Source organism: Haliotis rufescens, unplaced genomic scaffold, assembly GCF_023055435.1.
Source record: "Haliotis rufescens isolate VD_foot unplaced genomic scaffold, xgHalRufe1.0.p SCAF_4, whole genome shotgun sequence".
NCBI lineage: Eukaryota > Metazoa > Mollusca > Gastropoda > Lepetellida > Haliotidae > Haliotis > Haliotis rufescens.
The window spans coordinates 34973698-34992809 of NW_025964112.1; the positions used below are offsets into that span (position 1 = coordinate 34973698).

The window sequence follows — 19112 nt, forward strand, 5'->3', positions numbered from 1 at the left end:
TCTCTGTATAATCACAACTGCCCCTCACATCTTTTATACAGCCAAATCAGGATACAACAGTGCCTAGTTTCTCAGCTATACCATCATGATAGCATTTTTAAATATTTTTTTTCACTATTTTTATTTCTATCACTGACTCATAAACATTAAATGTGTAACACAAGTGGATTGCTAACTAACCAATCAATGACATCCCACTGTTCTTACATCCTGCTTTTTTTTCTTTTATCAATATGCAACCCGGATCTTTTTAAAACAACAGGCTCCTGACTTGGGTAATGCATGTTATCTTATCCCAATTGTGTAGATTGATGCTCATGATGTCAAAGACTGGATTGTCTGGTCCAGAACGCCATTATGTAGCTGGAATACTGCTGAGTGTGGCTTTAAACAACAAACACATATTTGTCCTAACAATTGCACCTGCATCTTGGGTTTAAGCCGTATTTAACCTACAAAAACAAAACACTTTCCACAATCAATCTGCTATAACAAGCCACATAGTCATCAACTGCTATCGAACAATCCACTTGAACCATGGTCGACTGTGTTGTGCAACTCTTGTTTGGATTATCCAATCAATTCATTTTTCAACAAAATTCAACAGTTAACTAAAACCATAGCCATAAATATAAGTTTTGCTTCAAAAGATTATTCTCTTGATTAAAGATGAATTCTGCAAATTTCACCCTGATCACAGAATCACAGAATCCCCACCATGCTGACATAAATACACTGTGGCCTGCAGAACAGGACACAGCATTGATCACGGTAGAAGCTCTACTTAAACAGAGCTACCCGGGACTGTAAATCAATAATTCATAAGATATGTATCTTCCAAGGACAACCTCAACACTGGTGTCATGACAACACTACAATGCATATTTCGACAATTTCAACCTGCTTGTTTACCAGCGGAATACACCCACCCATACACAATGTTAAGACATAGGAGACCCGACAGAACCCTACACCTGTAATCAGACAAGGCACATTTCAGATCACGTCTATTTCGGCAGTCTTACCTTGTAATCAATATCAGGCTCTGACAATTAATATCCAAATTTCACAATCACATGGGCAGCAATTCCCTTGCAAATGAAATAGGCGACACTGTCGACAGGTAAGTATAACAAGCCACCACCCAGGTAACACATCGGTACAACAGCTAGCGTGAAATCAATGGACGTACATTTATAACCAGTGGGATGCTGAGAAGCCTGTGCTAACAGCCTCACTTTGGTAGCCTTGGAGACGACATATAAAAACATACTTCCTCTATTCGACTATGGATAAACAATCAATGACGACATAAATGTCATGTGTTGATTGCAGGGACAACAAGGAAATTAACTACATTGCCTTTGATGTGAAATGTACATGTACTGTTGGATACAGCCGAGTGGGACACATTGTTTCAGGCCAGCACTAGATGTTAAATTTATTGTCACTATTTGCAGAGGCCTATTCAATTATATCAAATCTTACTTATTTGAAGTTTTGTGCAGATCAAATTATTTTGTGACAATTATGAAATAAAAATGTGTTGATAGTTGTTAATTTTCTAATACCGTATTCGACGTAATAAGCGCCCAGGGGGGTCTCAAAATTAGAAATAGGGGGCTGTTATTAGAATGTTATTTTGCTGAAAAAAACAGAGTTGAAAGATAAATTTTGTGGTTTATGCTGACAGCCTGAAATGTTTATGTACGACAGATATATTTTTCAAGAATTAAATGCCCATAATTAAGGGTGCATATAGCACACGAGAGCGTATGTTGCTAATTGGGATTGTTCACTAGCCAATATCTTAGCAAATGTCGACGTGGGCGCTTATAAGAGCAGGGCGCTTATTACGTTGAATACGGTATATACCCTTGAAACAAAGTTTCAACATTACAAATTAAAATATTGTAAAAAGAGTACTTTTTAATAAAAACACACATTGTGAGTACTCTTTTATTATTTACATATGCAAATAGGGTTGTCTTCCCAAAGTAAAAAATATTTGTTCCAGCCCATAAAATACAGTCTGTGAACAATGGACACTTTTATACAAAAACCTTGGTAATTCACTGCAACTGTATTATACAAAACTTAATATGTACAGAGCAGGGGTCCGGAAACCGTCATATACGCCGGACATGTCCGATTGGGAATCTCAAATGTCCGGTTTAAAATATTGCTTACCGGACATTTAAATTTTTCTGTCCGGACATTTTAAAAAGTATTGTCCGGACATTCTTAAGTTTTGACCAGACATGATCAACAGTTAGGACTGAGCAGTTTCTGTCTGCAGTTGTAACACAATGAAGATTATCTACACTGACAAGCTTTGTTTGTTTTGATTGCTGTAAATACATCGTACCGACAATGATAGTCCAATCGGTCAATCACTGTAATAGGCAATAAACTGAGTTGACACTGATTAATCGAGGATTAATTACTGAGAACATCTTGTTAATTTGAGTGAAAGGTGTTTACAACTGTACATAAATACCTTGCATCATCGATGTACCTCATTATCCTCACAATGCTACGATACGTAACCTCAGACAAGAAGCGAAAGCGTGACGACAGCCAGTCGACCGAATCTGCCAATTTAAACCCTCAAAGTCTGAATGATCATTTTGTAAGTCGTGGCTAACGACTTTCACTTGGTTGACATACAATGAGGATTTGCAGATTTTATTGTTTTAAGTAGCAAGTCGTATATTGAATCTTGATTGACCGCCATTTTGCTTTCTGTGACGATCGATATCAAATTTTTTTTATGGTCAATAATTAAGTACAGATGAAAAAGTATTCAAATAAATATTGCTATCAACAATAGTTTAGGATTTATGATTATATTATCTGTCTTGTTTTTAAATAATCTTTAGTTTAAAAAAAACCTTTTTCCGTGAGGTCACGTGATAACCAAATATGGGATAATAGTCTCGATCCAAATGTTACAACACGTACACTTGAGCAGACTCATGAATATTAATTAGACCGTTCACAACGTTAACAGATCGTTATTATAACAGAAACAAACGTATGTTTTCCATATATATCTAAAATGATATTATTTGTTATTAATTGTCCGGTGAATTAAACAATTTAAATTGAAACAATTCATAATTCATCATATTATGAATACGTAACAACTTGTAATTTGTGTGTAAAAAGTCGTACTAAAATACGCTGTTTGAAGGGGGTGTGGCATAAATGTAAATGTCCGATTGGGATTTTAAATTTTCCGGACCCCTGGTACAGAGTATAGTCTTTGGAAAAAAATAGGAAAATATAGGGAGTTGACAGATTGGTAAACATAAAAATCTTCATGACATCAATCGAAACCAAAATAAATGTTATCATACAATTTAATTACAAATAAAAAACGTATTGCATAGCAGTCTATTATTGATAAATATCAATATTTCAAACTCTTCCAAATACTAACATTAGCAACTCATGCACAAGGAAACTGATCAATAATTTAGCACTGCAAAGCAGATATTACAAATACATGATGTAGTAAAAGGACTCAGTTCTGAGTATTATGTGTTCTGATTTCTGTGATTTATCTCGGATAAAACTGGATCCAAACTTGGCCATGTTGGAATGAGGCAAACTGGGAAAAAAATGTAATTTCGGTCATAATTGGTACTTTTTGAAAGTTGGTATTATTAAACTTCAGAGGTATTTTGACTTAGTATTCAATGCAATACTCCTAACATAAAATAAAGTACTCTTGTTACCAGTGACTTAATTAGACATCACATGGACTAAGCCATCACATTAGATATAACATGGATTGGGAAGTTAAAATTCCCACTAGGGGCTGAATATTGGCCTTCGGCCAGATCTTGATACATTCCTTCATCTTGCATTTTAAAACTTTGAAACATTGAATTACACCAAATACAGAGTATCTGATGAGTCGTCAAGGATAAATACCACGAAGAAAATCCAACTTGTCAGAGATCAATACAAACTTGAGGTTTATGTAACAACCAGATATAGGGAGAAAACAGCTCGTCCTTCAGCAGTGTTGGAGTAACCAGTGATAGTGTCAACCCTGATCTATAAAGGCAAGTTTCTCACACACCTTACTCATAATCATCTGTTATTTGAAATCCCTCCAGCCTCCCGACAGACTGGAAGCAGAGTTTAGCCAGTGTTACCTTGAGAAACTTGTACAAGCAGTCCGTATCACTGATGCTACACAGGTTCATAGGGTAACACTTACTTGTCTTCTTACTCAGCCTGTCTGTCACTTATCTACTCTGCTCTAATGACTCATCTAGGGTCGAAGCAGGCTAACAGGGACTAAAACCTCAAGGGATATATCTGAGTTGCTTACAGATATAATTAAGACCCTCTTGCTTCACACTGTTGTCATCAGGGCGAGATGTCATGTGGAACCTGGACACAACACTGGAATGTATTTCTGTATTGTCACATACATCTGTCGTGTTTAGGTGGATTCTTTGCCAAGGTTTACACTAGGCACAGATACAGGATGAACTATTGCAAGGAGGGTGCATGTTGAGATAACACAACATCCATGGGTTAGATGAATGCAAATAATCTGGGAAGCAATTTAGGTTTGGTAGTTGTGCAACTTTTGTTGAGTGAGTGAGTTGGTTGGTTGGTTTGTTGTTTAACGCTGCATTCAGCAATATTCCAGCTATGTGACGGTGGTCTGTAAAATAATGGAGTCTGGACCAGACAATCCAGTGATCGATATCATGAGCATCGATCCACGCAATCGGGATCGATGACATGCATCAAACAAGTGAGCGAGCTTGAGCACCCGAACCTGTTAGTCGCCTCTTACGACAAGAGTAGTCGCCTTTTACTGCAAGCATGGGTTGCTGAAGAGTGAGTGAGTGAGATTATTCCAGTTATATCATGGCGTGTCATCTTGATGAGGCAGGAAAGCCCAAAGAGATGCAGGTCTCAGATGTTTACCACCTTGGTGAAACCCCAAAGCACGGGTATGGATGTGAAAACTCACAAAGTTTCTGGTGTGCCCAAAGGACGCAACTTTGCACAGCGAATTGCAGCGCCTCAGATGAAAGGCAAACCTGTGCTCCCAAACTTTGGGTAAAAAATATATACCTATTTAGGCAAGTGTGTGTTTGTTGTTCAACGACTCACTCAGAATTATTCCAGCTATATGACGCCAGCCTTTACATGATGGACCATCCACTGATTGATACCGTGAGCAAAGTTCCACACCATCAGGGTACAATGACCCACCATCAACCAAGTCACCGAGCCTGACCACCTGATCCATTAGATCACCTCACAACCAGCAGGGGGCACGGGTGGCCCAGTCGTCTTAGGCGCCGCGTTTTGCTGTGCAGAGTTGTATCCCTTGGGCACGCCAGAAACCTATGATTATGGGTTGGAATCCTGGTTCGCCCCAATTATGTTTCTAGGTTTGTCAGCCACATACCCGTGCTCGTGGGTTTCATCGAAGTGGTCTGAGACCTGCATCACTTCGGGTTTTCCTCCAACATTTAGCTGACACACTGTGATATAACTGGAACACTGTTAAAAGCGGCGTTAAACCAAACTCACTCACTCACTCATTACAACCAGCAAAGATTGCTAATCCAGGACCCCATTGAGAAGGATATATATGTGTGCAGATATATTTGTGTAATGTTTACATAGTGTATACCTAACTGCTTTTTCATATCTCCCCAATGCATGAATGAATGTTTTGTATATTTGAAAATAAGGGGCGGGTCAGGGCGGGAGGGGTATGGGTTGCAGTATGCATAAGAGGGAACACTTTTGAGGCCTTCCCTTATAAGTGAACTCTGGACCTACTCATAATACAGCTATGAGTTGAATCATAAGTACAGACTACTCAGTAAGATGTCATTGAACTTATGATATATATTATGTACAGCTTAGTTGAGTGTTCTTGTTGAGTGTTCTTGCTGAGTGTTCTTGTTGAGTGTTCTTGTTGAGTGTGCAGTGATATCACTGAAACTCCATGCATACAGCAGTGATACTATCCATCACCATAAAACTTTCAGCTCATAATATACGGGGCTAAGCCTTGACACCAGGTCTGATGAGATATACTGATTGTTCTCTCTATATCAAACTCTATTACTTGCCTGGCAATTCATCTACATTTCCTACAGTCATATATCTACTTAATTCAGTGACCTAATATATAAATCAAAACCTTTTTGAGGAAAATAACATTTGTTTGGGTGCTGTTCAATGCTGCAGTGGATCAGACAAATCAAAGATTGATATCATGAGCAACATTCCACAATGGCAAGGTATGTTGGCCCATCCTACTGATAACCCAAGTCCCCAACCTCACCACCAGAACCTTAAGTCACGTCATATCACAAGTATAGGTTACTGGGGTCATTTCTAGGGGTGACGAATATAAATCAACAGACAACAGATATTTTCAAAACAATTAACATTAACTGACCTGAAATCATATGCAATACATTCAGTCTGTCTCACAGTTCCTGAATCATACTATTTCCCCTCAAACCCATCCTCACTGTAATGCAATAACTCTAAATGAAGCTAGTCCAGATTTTCCACAGGTTCTGAATCTCCCATCTCATTGGGGCCCCTTTTTAATTTAAATGGAGTTCTTTGTTTCTATCAAAATTATACAGAGTTAGTCTAGCAAAAAATTATTTCTGAGCTTTCCCACATGGCTGATGTTGATACAAATCTGGATATGTTGCCTTGGAAAAACAGTAAACAAAGCAAGTTGTAAGGTGTTTACCACAGTCTCTGCACAATTGAAATGAAATAATACAGTCTATGTGACTCTCAGATACAAACTGTCAAGTACCCGCTTTGACCTGTGTCTTAGGAAGCATGATTAAATCTGTCTAAGCCCTTTACTATCTCCACAGCCATGAGGACATTCAACCAATATAACAGCCGACTGCCCCAACCAGTCTTTCAGCCTTACATAACTGTTACAGTAATTTCTATTACGTGCAGCATAACAGCTGTCGAATAAATGCTAAACTCAGCTATGTACATACCAACTACACAGTCTACATATCAAGTTGACATCCTGTTCTAAGTGGTGATTCACCACACTGCAGACTAAGTAAGGGTGTCCATTTCAATGTGACGCATGTCAATTGCACTGAGGAGTGGACAACCAGAGTGTAACCAGTAGCTGTTCTAACAAGAAAATGTCATTGCATGTATAAATAATTATTGACATCACCAGCAGATGTTTAAAGCCGTAGGAAATGAAGGCGTATAGTTTAATCCATATAGTTTACCATTGCAATCTTTCATAATATTCCAAATATAGTAGACTCTGGTTAAGTTTGTTTGTTTAATGTCGCACTCAGCAATATTACAGCTATAAGATGACAGTCTGTAAATAATCAAGTGTGGACCAGAAAATCCAGTGATTCACATCATGGGATCAATGACAATGCATCAACTCCACTCTTAGTGTGCCACTTATCTGACAATACTGGTGAATATCCGGGATAAGATTAGTCATCAGCAACCCATGATGGTTGAAGCTGGCAATATAATAAGATTGGATGTTCAGATTCACTGACTTGGTTCATGTGTATATCGATGCTCATGACATCAATCACTGGATTGTCTGTACCAGACTTGTTTATTTACAGACAGCTGTCATTAAGCTGGAACATCACTTTGTGCAGCATTAAACAACATACAAACAAACGTATCTGACAAGGTGTTTCCAACTCTTTTTTTAATCACTTACTGCACTTAATTTTATATGAGACAAATACACAACCAGGCATGAAAAATTACAACACAAAGAATAGAAACATATCAATAAGTCCTATTGAATAAGTTGTTTTCATTGTAAGTTATGTTGAGTGAAGACGGTGTACAAATCAGTGAGTCTCATGTCTTGTGAGCTATAACTATCCACTGGCCTGTTGGCACTTACTAGTTAACAATCAAAGTGTCCGTATATAACGACTCAAGTACTCGTGGGTTTCACCGAAGTGGTAAACGTCTAAGACATGCATCACTTCGGGCTTTCCTCCCATATTAAGCTGACACTCTGCGATATGACTGGAATAGTGTTAAAAGCAGCGTTAAACCAAACTAACTCACTCACTCACTCACTCACTACTAACCACATTCTCAGACATGAAAAAGCAGCGTTTCATTTAAGCTGTTCCCAGAATTCATGACAGGAATTTATTTCAGTTTATGGGAATTATATTCTATTTCATTTAGGGAATAAAGTTTATTAACCCAAAACCAGAGGTCGGGTTCCTCACTAAGTACTGGTTACAATAATGTGACTTTAATACACAATCAAAAAAAGGATCTGTGGATTAAATCGCAAATCTCAAACTTTTCATTTTCTAGTTACAAAAATTCCAATCCTCTGACCTTACTGATATGGCACATATGAAATAAACAATACGCCCACCTGATCTACATGGTCAAACACACGTTCGTCAGTTTTACCACAGGTAGTTCAGGGAAACTGCACCCTTCTCAGATAATACAATGTATAAGCTTATTCCCCGAGAAGAGCATTTTTTTTTCACTCTCAACCTTACTTTAGACATAGTGACGATCATGAGGTTGAATACTGACTTAACCTGTAACCTCTACATCCTGTTTTCAAATGAGTTGGGCTGCATAAGGCTGCAGTATTGTCTTGACAGAATTCATCTGGTACCATATTTCACCATCTTTGGGCAACTCACAGAGCATAATGTGAACACACAGGAAAATGTAGCTGTACGAATATTTTTTTGAAAGTCATTGACAACATGTGTGATATGAGGCGTATGTACAACTACTTATTGGGGTTGACAGGTACGCCATGGCTTGTCAGATTGTGAGGAAACAAACCCTTAAGCAGGTAAAAAAGTCATTACCATTTTTCAATAGCCACAAGTAGGGGTGTTGGCAGATAAAGGCTCACACCTTGTATGAATCAGGTACTGGCTGGCCGGAACAAACCCCAAACAGGGATCCTGTCACAGCCAAGGGAGGCTACTCTGCATTAGAATTCTACAGACAATTTTGCAGACATAAATGAAAGAATAGTTGATTTATGCTTGATTCAAAGACTTCTCTTGTCAACAATTGGCATGGTGAAACATAGGAATGTCACTGGCATGCCATCCAAAACACGTGCTTGTTTCACTTTCAGTGTTCAGCCCAGGATCTTTTCTTGAAGTAGCTTGTAAAATTGACAGATACCAATTGACATTGGATTCTTCCCATTTCTATACCTCTGCACTAAGGGTAATAAATTGTGAAGTTTTTCCTGTTTTATACAAAAATTTAATATTCACCATTTTGCATTGTTGTCTCGAAAATGGTCACATTGGCATTATTGTGCATATTGGACTGTGTCCTATGCTTTTTTTAGCTCCCTGATGAAGATATAGTTTCCCTACCCACTCATACCCATACATATTTTACAAATACAAATTCTCCACACCCACCCTGTGTTTATGACACGTACAGCTGATATCTCATTCCCAACGGAAGTCTAGCAAATCATTAATGCGTCACACACTGCCCCAAAGCCATTATCAAATACTCATCCCTAGTTCTCTGTACACATACCCTACACATTCATCTAATTTTTTTCAGCATTTCTTCTGACAAATCTTTTTTTAGATGATACCTGTAAGGGGAATGTTCTTTTCTTTATCAATATCAGTATCTTTGTTTTGGAATATATTTTCATATCAAGCAGAAAGATTGCTTGTCCACCATTTTGCTATATTTTATCACTGTCATTGTCATAAAATCTCAGGTGAATACTCATAGAAAACAATCACACACTCATTATCAAGTTACATCCTATTACAGTAATAACCTTAAACTTCCTTATACAATTTATAGAGTGTATTTTGAGGAAAATATTACCATACTCTACCTGACAAGCATCTCACTATAAACAGATTCCCATTTACATACCATGTCAACATAGCTGTAACCATGGTAACAATAAGCATGATAAGACACTTGCCTCTCGTAAAACAAAAAATGAAGAAAATACTTGCAAAATCATAAAATAGAGTGAGTGAGTGAGTGAGTGAGTGAGTGAGTTTTTACGCCACTTTTAGCAATATTCCAGCAATATCACAGCGGGGGACACCAGAAATGGGCTTCACACACATTGTACCCATGACGGGAATCAAACCCGGGTCTTCGGCGTGACAAGTGAACGCTTTAACCACTGGGCTACCAGACCGCCCCTTGATCATCATTGAAGTGCTATGCTTTGCCCTTAGTAAGGCCAGTTAGACTGCAAGAAAAGCAACATTGATCGAGTTCTCCATCATCATAAAAGTGCCTGTAGGCCTTAGGGAACACTTCAACAGTTTAATGTCTTTTACAAAATGTAATTCCTTAAGTTTGGAGAAAAAAAAAACACATGCCGTAAAACTTGGTTGTGGAAATGTTGACATCCTCAAAGGTTTTTTTTAAAGGAATTCCCAGTACTACTGAATTAACACAAAACAAAATTCTTAAACTGGCACTATACTTTGTGTTTTCAATCTCGTTGTACCTCCAATGTGATGCTGTTTATTGTCAGAGTACAAATATTACACTTATTCTTTATTAATTGACTTATTGAACTGTGAAAAACCTGAAAGTTGAAATTGTCGGACTCAAAACTTGCAGACCTGTTCCTAACTCATGGAATCAATATTTGATCAGACATCAAACTTTTTACGATTTCCCTTCATGGATTTAATTTGGTGATTATTTGGTTGACTATGGTATTCTGACATGTACCCTGACATGGCCTTGTCAGGATGTCAAATGTTACCTAGATCTACAGATCACAATCATGGCAATATCACAGTGTTACTCATGGGCAAGCTGGTTGCATGCTGTGCTCGTAAACAGGGTAGTAACTAGGACACCATATCTATACAATACCATCGAGCCAACTGTTTATCGATCATCATCATGTAACAACATAGCCACACCCTAGCAATGCATGTCACAGCATAGGAACAAAGCCCTACAAAGAGACATGTATTTAACAATTGATGCTGACACAATATGTTCAGCCCCGTAATATTTACCCGATGTCCTTAAGAGTAAATGAATTGTACACAGATAAGACAGATTATACAGTTGTAAGGATTGGTTGTCATATATACTGTTGGTAATCATCGACCAAACCTCAACAGGCTTTTGATTTTGACTGCCTTTTTTAAAGACCCCATACCCAATCAAAATTTGAATGAATAAGAAATCCTGTGTCTCTCTCTGAGGATAGTGCCTTTGGTTTCAGTTTCACTATCGTGTTGTGATGCATTGTACAGACAGTGATGGGAATCAGTTGTCATATTATGACTTATAATATCAACAAGGAGTTAAGATGGATAGTGCCTTGTCATCAATAGTCTAGCATTGAATTGTACTGTACAGATAGTGAAAGAAACAGTTGTCATATTGACATTGTTGGATAGTGCCTTGTCATCAATAGTCTAGCATTGAATTGTACTGTACAGATAGTGAAAGAAACAGTTGTCACATTGACATTTGATGTAGTTGGATAGTGCCTTGTCATCATTAATCTAGCATTGAATTGTACTGTACAGATAGTGATAGAAAAAGTTGTCATATTGACATTTGATGTTGTTGGATAGTGCCTTGTCATCAATAGTCTAGCATTGAAATGTACTGTACAGATCGTGATAGAAAAAGTTGTCATATTGACATTTGATGTAGTTGGATAGTGCCTTGTCATCAATAGTCTAGCATTGAATTGTCCTGTACAGATAGTGAAAGAATCAGTTGTCATATTGACATTTGATGTAGTTGGATAGTGCCTTGTCATCAATAGTCTAGCACTGAATTGTCCTGTACAGATAGTGAAAGAAACAGTTGTCATATTGACATTTGATGTAGTTGGATAGTGCCTTGTCATCAATAGTCTAGCATTGAATTGTACTGTACTTTACACTGTTTAGACAGTGATTGGAATGTTTTGTCACATATTTTTTACTCCAGTTTGAACAGTGTTTTTTGCCTTAAGATCCCCAGTATTATATAATCAAAATGAGTATTAAAAACTCAATGATTGAAACATGATATTATGCATACATGTGTCATGTTATTTTAATTAAAAAAGTTTTGTTTACTTCTGGTTGAAATCATTTGACATGACAACACAAACAAGTTATGCCCTGTATATGAAGCAGTTCATTGTTGAATTATGTAACCATTCATAATGTTATTTGCCACAAAATGAATCCATCTTTTGTGATATACATGAGAAATATTTCAGTAGATGTACAACGTGCTTCTCCACATGAGACAAAATATTTCCTGTATGTCCATATCTGTACCAGTGTGACAACTTCCTTTTGCAACACACAATTTTTGAAAAGTTTTGCAAAATTTGAAACTTGCAAAATACCAGATTTGACAGCATTTTACTAATTAATGCTAAGTAATAAAAATTGTTAATGACTGCAAATTACAAATCAATTGCATCACCAAGGTCATGACATTACATTGCACCATCTTCCCACAGGTCAAGAAATACTGGACTTCAATTTGAACCTTCCATGAAATACACAAAACCCTTACCCATCTGCTCCATCTGACAGGTTGCCATTTCGAAATGCTCTTCGGTGATACCCAAAAAACTGCCGAAATCTACGACATTCTCGTCTTTGACTTAGCCCTCCGCCATGTTGAAAAGAGTACTATATCTGCCTCTGATGACTCAAAATAGCTTCTTCCGCAGTGCCAGGCTCTCGCCATACCACACAGTATCAGGGGATGGAGGATGTGAAAGGAGGGGAGGGGGGCGAGGAGAGGGGGAGGAGCAGATATGAGCTAAAGAATAATCTTAAGAGCCATGCTGATTTGTTTTATCACAGTACTCACTAATGCATATTTATTCTACAGACTGCATTAAGATATTATTGTTAAATATTCTGGAAAGTTTTATTACAATTTTAATAAGACCTGTTCAGATTGCTACCTAGCCCTACTCTAAGGCTGTCCATTGATGTGTCCTTATTCTATCCTTATAATAGCAAGTCTAGTTAAGCGGACAAGATGACAGTCTGTTATAGGGACAACTTGTTCTTATTATTTATATAATCTAGAAAAGATTTCAACTAATAGTTATTGCCTCAGAGACTTGTGCGAGTCTAACCGCGACCCAGCAGTAGTGTCAGTATGGTAAATGTGTACTGTATGCCCCTGGCCACTGTGACCTTCGAACAAGGAACTGACTAATCCCCATTCTGATTACATTTCATCTGTGAGCAGAGACACATCTTCACTGAATGTTAAGTACTAAAAAATATCAACATTATCAGTAATAATGTTTACTTCAGCCATTGACACAGAATAACTTTTTGTTGCCCATGCAAACTTACAGTGCGATTGGACAACCATCGTGATATTCAGTCTAACAACATAATAGTCTGCCCTACAGACCTTGAAACAAATGTACCCAAAATAGCCCAAGAAAGTCTATATAATTGTTGGCAAGTCTACATCACAGTTTCTCAAAATGAAGAGTCTCTGGGCTCCTTTGTATTACTTTTCATTAAGAAATTTAACTACCGTATATGACCGCGGATAAGCCGACCCCGTAGATAAGCCGAGGTGTTAATTTGACCATTGAAATACGAAAGAAAATGATATGACCCGAAGATAAGCCGAATCAGGAATTGAAAGGCAAAAAACACTGCGAAGTCGGACTGCAAGACATGTGCCGGTACTCGCAGATATTCAAAAATATAAGATGAAAACGTTGTAATTATATTGAAAAAGTCATTATTATTTCTAATAAAGATTTAACAAACCAGTCATCCACTTTCATAATGTGGGAAGCTGTTTCTGGTGGGTTTTTTTAATCTCATAATGATCGTTATATGTTGCCATCAACAACCAAGCGCCATTTTGTGAATCGGTGTATATAGAATTATGAACCCGTGAGAAAATATATCAGCTGGAGCGAAGACTCGCAGTTTGAATTCAGCATCGCAAGCATGGCGTTTTTTTCGTAAAAACTCATGATGAAAATGTCAGTCAGTAAAAATATACCAACTTTTATAACCCCCTTTACACCACTATTGTATGTTAATCCAATTGAATTAAATAAATCATACTATGAACACATTGAATGACCATCACTTACTCACAGGCTTTTCCAGTTTATTAAACTAATCTCTCGAAAACAAAGGAATTAAGCCCCTACTCCCAACACAATCGCTAAGCACCCACAACTTGAAAATGTTTGTGTAAACAACATGACAATACCAATCTGCCCGTTATTATCAATGCTCATTTCCTTGTGTACCGTGTTGCTTTTTAAACAACAGGAAGCAATCACAGTGGTCACCGTTTGTGACGTCACAGGAAACAGCTGATCACATGTTTTTGCAAATGGCGAACGGAATAACTCGCCGATACAGTTGTTTATTTGCCTCTTTCAATAAAAGTAGACACTTGTTCACTATCAATTTATGAACTTTGCCAAATGTACGTAATAGCTTTTGGCGATTTTATCTGGGGATTATATATTATAGCTGTGAATTACATATATTGTTACATGTAAAGATTGTGGAGTTTACGAAGAACGATAAACTTTGAACATTCAATTGAAAACTTATTATCGGAAGTAGTATCATGCATAACATTTTTTTAATAATGACAACATTGGTGTATAATAATAACTTTATTGATAATTTATAACAATAATGGCTCTAGTCGTGGCAACTTCCAAACTTTCGGGAAGTTGTAATCTATCGGACCGTCATTCAGGTGATGTTTCTGACAGATCACGATCTGAAAAATACTATCATGAAAGTGTATCCCGTGGATAAGCCGACCCCTTTCAACAGAATCTTTTTTCTGGTCCTCAAAATTCGGCTTATATGCAGTCATATACGGTACTCATTTTTCTGTAAAATATTTCCTTTTAAGAGACTAGATGTTAGTCTACCAACGTTATAGAGAAAGCTTCCAAGGAGGAAATCCATGGAAAGTAGTTCGGACTGCAGTCCCTTGTGTTGCTGAAGCACTAGTGTTGATCTGCATTTCTGTATGTTGTATTCCTAAATTATATGTTTAAATATATAGTACTTATGTTTACATAAAGAGTATATTATCTTCATCTGCTTCACTGATCCAGCTAAATCCATGTTGATGATAAACCTATACCAACAAGAGAATGCAATTTGAATGCACATTGACCTGTTGACTTGGGTAATTGGTTAAGGTCTTGTTTCTTCAATAATGTTCCCTGGAGTGTGGAGTGGAGTGGATGGGGAATGGAGAGAGCAATGGAGTTGAGAGAGGAGTAGAGTAGAGTGTGGAGTGGAATGGGGAATGGAGAGAGCAATGGAGCGGAATGGAGAATGGAGAGAGCAATGGAGAGAGCAATGGAGTGAAATGGAGAATGGAGAGGGCAATGGAGTGAAATGGAGAATGGAGAGGGGAATGGAGTGGAATGGGGAATGGAGAGGGGAATGGAGTGGGGAATGGAGTGGAATGGGGAATGGAGAGAGCATTGGAGTGAAATGGAGAATGGAGAGGGGAATGGAGTGGAATGGGGAATGGAGAGGGGAATGGAGTGGAATGGGGAATGGAGAGGGGAATGGAGAGGGGAATGGGGAATGGAGAGGGGAATGGAGTGGAATGGGGAATGGAGAGAGCAATGGATTGAAATGGAGAATGGAGAGGGGAAGGGAGAGAGGAATCGAGTTGAGAGAGGAGTAAAGTAGAGTGTGGAGTGGAATGGGGAATTGAATCAGGAGTTTGGTTATACGCAGCTTTTAGCAATATTCCAGCAATATCACAGCGGGGACACCAGAAATGGACTTTACATATTGTACCCATGTCAGGAATCGAACCCGGGTCTTCGGCGTGATGAGCGAACGCTTCTACAACTAGGCTACCCGACCGCCCCGTGGAGCGTAAAAGGAATGTGGGGCAGAGAGTGGATTGCAGGGTGAGGAGTATGGGTGGAGAGCAGTGCCACATAAATATCACAAGTGGCTGTTATGATATAAGTATGTTTGCATTAATCTCAACAAACACATCAACTGCAAAAGTTTGTCACTCAACATACCCCACATCTGACAACCCCCACCTGACATCTTAGACAGCAAGGGTATAAAACGTACAAAAACTGAGCCCACATTTCTTTGTTACCACAGGTGTCATTAATATGCTGCTAAAATTATCCACAACAGTGTTGTAGGCTGGTGTGGACTGCTGAATGTAGCAGACAGACGATAAGGGTCTGGTAATACATAATTTTGATAGAAAAAGCAACTATAATTAAATTGAAAAGAAGCCCAGTGAGATGGAACATTACCGGGTAATATCCCTTGGAAAATCTAGACATGCTTCATTTAGTGCTTTATCATGTCAGTTAGGGTTGCGAGGAAGGGAAAACAATGTGGTTCAGGGACTGTGAGATGAAAGACTAACAGACATATCTGCTGTGTATAAACCCATGTTGACCACTGTGAGAGTGTCGACACTGCATTACCATGATTATGAAACATTCAGACATATGCCTGTAACATGGTCAATACATACAAAGCTTGATGAATACTATGCAATTTTATACAAATATCGCTTTGTTGTTTATAATTGTATCTCAAATCAAATATTTCAACAGGAATTAAATTTATCAGGTTTTCCTTGCTATACCTTTGGCATAACTAGTACAACATTAGGTAAATGGTATTTTATGCTTAAAAGTTTTGAATGCTGTTGAATACAATCTCCTTGGTCATGTTTATCAGGGCTTTATTTGAGTATACATATGGATATTACCTGGGAAACATGAAGCCTTGTTCCTGAGATCTAGACATAGGGGCTGATGTAGTCTTACAGACCCTGATACAAATATATCAAAAACAGCCCATGCAAGTCTATAATGTTTGGCAATGTTTTAGTATCAGGATATAAAGAGAGTCTTTGGGCTTCTTTTTATTATATTTTTAGTAAGATAATTGAACAACTGTTTTTTTTCTGAACGATATGTTCATATCAGAGACTAGGGCTGATTCATGATATAATTTAAATTTGAGGGGCTGAGATGAGAGTTGGGTTTAACACTGGGTTATCACCAACCTGTCAGCTTAGTGTCTGAAGAAAGTACAAAGTGAGGCAAGCCTTGGACGTTTATCATTTCAGTGAAACCCACAGTCACAGTTATAGTGCTAAATAACAAAGAATCAGCGAAAATCTGGGAATCAAACCAAGATCATAGAATCCTGGCATGCCTAAGGGACACAACTCTGAACAATGAATTGCAATGGCTATGATGACTCAGGGTGACCTAAAATAGCCTGAATGCCTGCTCTACTAATGTAATGTTCTCAATGAGGCCATTCTAGCAGTAGTCTTCTGCAGGTATAATACCCGCTATTATGTAAACACAATCACCTCAAACAATCTGAAAGACTACTTAGTTTGTGAAAATAGAGTGAGTGAGTATAGTTTTATGCTGCTTTTAGCAGCATTCAAGCAATATCACAGGGCGGGATAACAGAAATGGGCTTCACACATTGTACCCATGTTGGGAATCAAACCCAGGTCTCTGGCGTGCCGAGCAAACGCTTTAACAACAGGCTACCCCACCGCCCCGGTGAAAATAGGCATAGATATTAGCAAAAATGTTTGCATGCACTACCCAACTCAATATTTTGCAAAAACAATTCAGTTTAACCTTTTCTGCTCTACATAATTTAATATTAATCTATGTGCATTCCCTTGAAAAAACCTACATACTCTTCCAGAAAATATTTCAACACAAAAATTAATATTAATTTCTTTTCTACAACTATCTTTTGATATCATATCAAATTTCAAAATTAGTCATTACACATTCAATGTGCTATAATATGACCATAAAATACATAAAAATATCACCATTATGAAAGAATGACATGACAACAATCACTGGTTGATAAACAAAAATATATTTTCTACGTTTGAGAATGCAATAACAGGTTTTAAAAAATTGGCTCATGTTTCAATCCATGATGTGCAACAGACCATGTCCATGCAACCAAGTCAATACGCTGCTATAATAGGGCTGAGAGTGTTGTGGAGGAATAATCGTCCCATACACACAGCTTATGGCAATGTTCCACAAAATCCACGCAGAAAAGCTGACAATCAAGAGTTGATGCCCTCCCAACATTAGCCTGTCACCCACATGCATAAAACATTTCACACACAAAAGGGTGGTAACAGTTTGAATGTCCTTCAACAACCTTGACAAGGTTTTATAAAATAAGTTGTGAATTCACAATCAGTATTGCCACCTGTTGATTTTTAGGTATAATTTCATAAACAGGTATAGAATAACTGAACACTATCCACGTACACTGTTGCCACGGTAATCTAATAAAGACAAATGTCATACATTGTAACATTTGTTGACATATCTTGTAATGGCTGTAATCCACAAGTGTGTCCCAGACCCAAGAGAATAAAGGAATCCAACTCAAGTCTAGAATGACTCGGCAAGTCTAGATTGCCTCAGCTCCTGCAATTAAGCATTTTTTGGTTCTGGGCTCCATTTGGATTCTATTTTTTATTTTGTAGATTTGTTGTTAAATAAGATAAGTTTATTTCTGGCTCTAAATGTTAGTCTAAATGACCCCAAGTGTGTCGGGAAGTTAAGTTCCAGATTAGCCTGCTACGCCAAGCTCATTTTCTATTTCCTAAATATGCAAAGAGAGAGAGCGAATATTGTTAAACACTGCAGTCAGCAATATTTAACCTATATCATGGCGATCTGTAAATAACTGAGTCATCAATAAGACGGATCACCTGAGCCATGTCAAGGTACAACTAAGACACACAATAAGCCAAGTCCCAGAGCCAGACAACCCGTTCCCTATGTCTGAGTCGGCCATAACCACAGGCATGAGACACTGGGGACCCTACCCTGGCCCAGAATCCCCACCAGGGTTAAACCCAAGCAGGTAAGCGTATCTTTCGGTTTTGTTTTGGGTTTTTATGGCTTGATCATTGTACTGTGCCAGGGATCCAGAGACACACATCAGGTCTCACCCTCCGCTTAACTTGTTTACAAGGTGCTCTGGGGCACCAGTTGACTAACACTT

General features: G+C 38.0%; 1 protein-coding gene and 1 long non-coding RNA gene across 9 annotated transcripts in view; one reads left to right on the top strand and one right to left on the bottom strand.

Annotated features, from left to right (window-relative positions):
* LOC124149855 (trafficking kinesin-binding protein 1-like) overlaps window positions 1-19112 on the bottom strand; it is an 87364-nt gene that overhangs the window by 36735 nt on the left and 31517 nt on the right. The window contains exon 1 of one of the 8 annotated variants that reach the window (XM_046521674.2): window positions 12586-12719. The exons of 5 other annotated variants lie outside the window; for them this stretch is intronic. In XM_046521674.2, coding sequence (XP_046377630.1) covers window positions 12586-12613 — 28 coding nt within the window. In that variant the 5' untranslated portion in view covers window positions 12614-12719. Of the gene's footprint in view, window positions 1-1025; window positions 1181-12585; window positions 12720-19112 lie in introns of those variants that run through there. 2 more of the 8 variants (XM_046521672.2, XM_046521677.2) reach the window with 2 other exon arrangements.
* Window positions 18735-19112, top strand: part of LOC124149858 — a 74141-nt gene continuing 73763 nt past the window's right edge. Inside the window, exon 1 of the long non-coding RNA XR_007218123.1 lies at window positions 18735-18971. This is a non-coding gene — a long non-coding RNA (uncharacterized LOC124149858). The remainder of the gene's footprint in view (window positions 18972-19112) is intronic.